Source organism: Mus caroli, chromosome 8 (genome assembly GCF_900094665.2).
Source record: "Mus caroli chromosome 8, CAROLI_EIJ_v1.1, whole genome shotgun sequence".
NCBI lineage: Eukaryota > Metazoa > Chordata > Mammalia > Rodentia > Muridae > Mus > Mus caroli.
The window spans coordinates 85,641,680-85,644,942 of NC_034577.1; the positions used below are offsets into that span (position 1 = coordinate 85,641,680).

Below are 3,263 nucleotides of genomic sequence, written 5' to 3' on the forward strand. Positions count from 1 at the left end.
GGGCGTGATGGCGCACGCCTTTAATCCCAGCACTCGGGAGGCAGAGGCAGGCGAATTTCTGAGTTCGAGGCCAGCCTGGTCTACAAAGTGAGTGCCAGGACAGCCAGGGCTACACAGAGAAACCCTGTCTCAAAAAACCAAAAAAAAAAAAAAAAAAAATTATCTGGGTTAAGGAGGTGTTCAGGGTCCTGTAGAAGGGCTTTATAGGAAATATTGGGACAGGAAAGGCCATGAGTCTTCAAACCAAGCTGCAGGTGTTGATCTGTCAGGTCTCCCCTTTCTATCCTTCTTCAAGGATCTTGGGAGCATCTTTGCTGCTGCTGCTGCTGCTGCTGCTGCTGCTGCTGCTGCTGCTGCTGCTGCTGCTGCTGCTGCTGCTGCTGCTGCTGAGATGGTCAGCAGCAGGCTCACTGCTCAGCATCCCGTTTGGACCAAACTGATCAAGACAATCTGGGATAAGAGGGAGAAGAACCTACGGGAATGGGCAATACTAATTTGTCTCTCTCAACTTGCAAAGATGGTACTGCGCAGGCACCTTCAGGGAGACGGCTGCAGTGGCAAGGAGTGGACAGCGGACGGACAGGCTACTCTGGTCCTACACTCAGTGGAGACTCTGGACAGCAGTGCACACACAGAGAGAGCAGGCGCTGTGCGTGCGTAGGGGCGGGCGCCAAGTCGCTGCTTGCGCGCCCCCGCCTGGGGCTATAAAAGCCTTGCCACCTGCTGCCCTGGCTACGTAGCACATCCGCGTGCCCGGAGGAACCAAGCTACTGCGGCTGCTGGACTGGATATGGACCCTGAGACCTGCCCCTGTCCTACTGGTGAGCCCCTTCCCCCCTCCTGCAGCACTTTGCCCTTTACTGGCAAAGAACCCACTCCTCTGTCTTCACTCAAGGACATCTGGGGGAGGAGTCCCTTCCCCCTACCCCCATCTTTAACCCTGTGATGGTGATAATCTTCATTTAAGCATGGGGACGCCAGGTTTCCCTAGTATAATTCTTCGTATGCTCTCTTAGGTGGTTCCTGCACCTGCTCGGACAAATGCAAGTGCAAGGGCTGCAAATGCACGAACTGCAAGAAGAGTGAGTGCACCCCCCCACCCCCAACCCCTGCCATAACTCCCGCCGCACCCACCCCACCCCCACCAGACACTATGAAGCAAAGCTTCCTGCTGCAGACCTTCAGATACCGAGGCTATTACAACCAATGTTAATTAACCCAGTGTAAGGGGGGATATTTTGATGAATTTCCGGAAGCTACCAAGATAGCCGCTTTGAAAGCTGAGCCCCACTCTTCAATTTTTCCAGAGCCCGAGGATCCCCAAGGAAGAATGGGGGGTGGGGGGTCAGCTTTAAAGTTGTAGTGCCTTGGCCGTTCTCAGGCCTTGTGGGTCTCCTCAATCTGCTCTTTCCAGATCTCAGCGATGTAATATGCTTGGGGTGAGGTGTAGAGGTAGGACCAGCGCTTTCTTCTTCTCGAATGTGGCTATGCATAGATCTCACGGATGTGCTGGCCTCGACATTATCCCTGCCCCTCCTCTGCTGCAATTCCGTCTCAGTACCTTTTACATTGGCTTGCCTTTTCCACCAGACCTAACTCTCCCTCTGCCCCAGGCCTGAGCCTAGCATTCCCAGGGGATTCCCTAGCACCCACCCAAGGAGCTGTGGGCTAGTTATAGGGTGACTCTCTACAGAGGCCCGGCAGCCACTGCAGTACCATGGATGCTGAGTCAGACCTGATGTGGCAGTATGAAGAGAGAGCCACCTGTCCTGGGCAAAGCCTGATGACTGTCCAGCCTCCCATACTGCTTTCCCCTGCCCTTTGATGGAGACAGATGCCGACATTAGACTGGGCACATACTCGCACACACACACACACACACACCCATTTTATCTACAGGCTGCTGCTCCTGCTGTCCTGCCGGATGTGAGAAGTGTGCCAAGGACTGTGTGTGCAAAGATGAAGAGGGGGCCAAGGCAGAGGCCGAGAAATGCAGCTGCTGCCAGTGAGAACCCAGACCCTATCACACAGCCTATGTAAATAGTGCTGGGTGTCCCTGGTGGGGCACAACTGTTGTTTCCCCCCCCCCCCCCGCTGCCTGCTCCGGGGGTATGAATAAATCCCATGCACAGCATGAACCCAAGACTGGTCTCTTTTTCAAGTGGGAAGGATGTGGAAGGGTTGGGGGAAGCCACTCAAGCCTGAGATTTAGGCTTCCCACCTGTTTGGGACCCGGACAGAGCCCTGGAGACAGTACAGACGTGCGTGTGCTCACACGCATGTGCACACACACAGATACCGTCATGTGACACTCCATTCTCCTTTGAAGTCCACCTAAGCTCAGAGAGGGAAGATGGCAGGTCAGGCCCATAGAGGTTTATCTGCCCAACCTAGAAACCTTTATCATCTATATAGAGGGGCTACAGAGAATTAAAATCAGACTCTGGCACCAAACGCTTGTGATTTGTGTAATGTCCTAGTTGTTCCTCCAAAAACTGCCAGCTTTCATATACTGGAGGAGAATCCAGGCTACCCCGGACTTTATCTTGGCAGAACTGTGTCTCCAAGGTCACCTCCTTCAGTAGCCAGCTTGTCTCCCCCAACACAGATTGTTCAGCCCCTTTTCAAAGTCAATTTGGTTTGGCAATTGGTCTACAAGTCCGCACCCCACTTCCCAAGGAAAAGAACAGTAATAAGGGCTTGTTCCTTTAGTTAAAGAAATCGTCAGTCCTTAATAAAGAGAACTCTCAGCCCCATCAGGGCTGCCAGAAACAGGAGAAATAGACTGTGGGAAGGAAGGCTGGAGCTACCCTGTAAGGGGATCCAGGGTTATTGTAAACACATCAGCTTTCCTCCATTCCGGACATTCCATTCAAAAGCTCACCACAACCATTGTTTCTCACTCTAATAGGCTGAGTTTTAAGAAGTTTTAAGGTCAGCTTTGAAAAGGAGCTGTAAGAAGCTCTCTCCAGCCTGAAGCCTTCTACTTCCAAAGTACTGGGAAGTGACTATACAGGCTCTAGACACAGAAAACCCAAAAACAGACCCTTGGGATGATGAAGTGGCTCGGTGGGTAAAGGCACTTGATGTTCAATCCCCAGAACCCACATAGTAGAAAGAGAAGTTGTCCTCTAACTTTAACACAATCACCACAGAATGTGCATAATCACACATACATACATACACATGCATGCATGCATTAATACACACAAACACATATACATACACGAATAAACACACAAACACATAAACACACACAACAT

At 51.7% G+C, this 3,263-nt stretch overlaps 1 protein-coding gene across 1 annotated transcript; it reads left to right on the plus strand.

Moving 5' to 3' along the window:
* The first annotated feature begins 602 nt into the window (after positions 1 to 602).
* Positions 603 to 2,136, plus strand: Mt3 (metallothionein 3). Its single transcript, XM_021170962.2, has 3 exons — positions 603 to 821; positions 1,017 to 1,082; positions 1,900 to 2,136. The coding sequence occupies exons 1-3, from the start codon at positions 791 to 793 to the stop codon at positions 2,007 to 2,009; spliced, it is 207 nt and encodes a 68-aa protein (XP_021026621.1). The 5' UTR covers positions 603 to 790; the 3' UTR covers positions 2,010 to 2,136.
* Positions 2,137 to 3,263: the final 1,127 nt, after the last annotated feature.

What these genes read in the sequence shown, in the direction of transcription:
- Mt3 (XM_021170962.2), top strand. Translation starts at nt 791, where the DNA reads ATGGACCCTGAGACCTGCCCCTGTCCTACTG. An exon ending in GACCTGCCCCTGTCCTACTG is followed by an intron (nt 822 to 1,016) that starts GTGAGCCCCTTC and finishes ATGCTCTCTTAG; the next exon opens with GTGGTTCCTGCACCTGCTCG. An exon ending in ATGCACGAACTGCAAGAAGA is followed by an intron (nt 1,083 to 1,899) that starts GTGAGTGCACCC and finishes TTTTATCTACAG; the next exon opens with GCTGCTGCTCCTGCTGTCCT.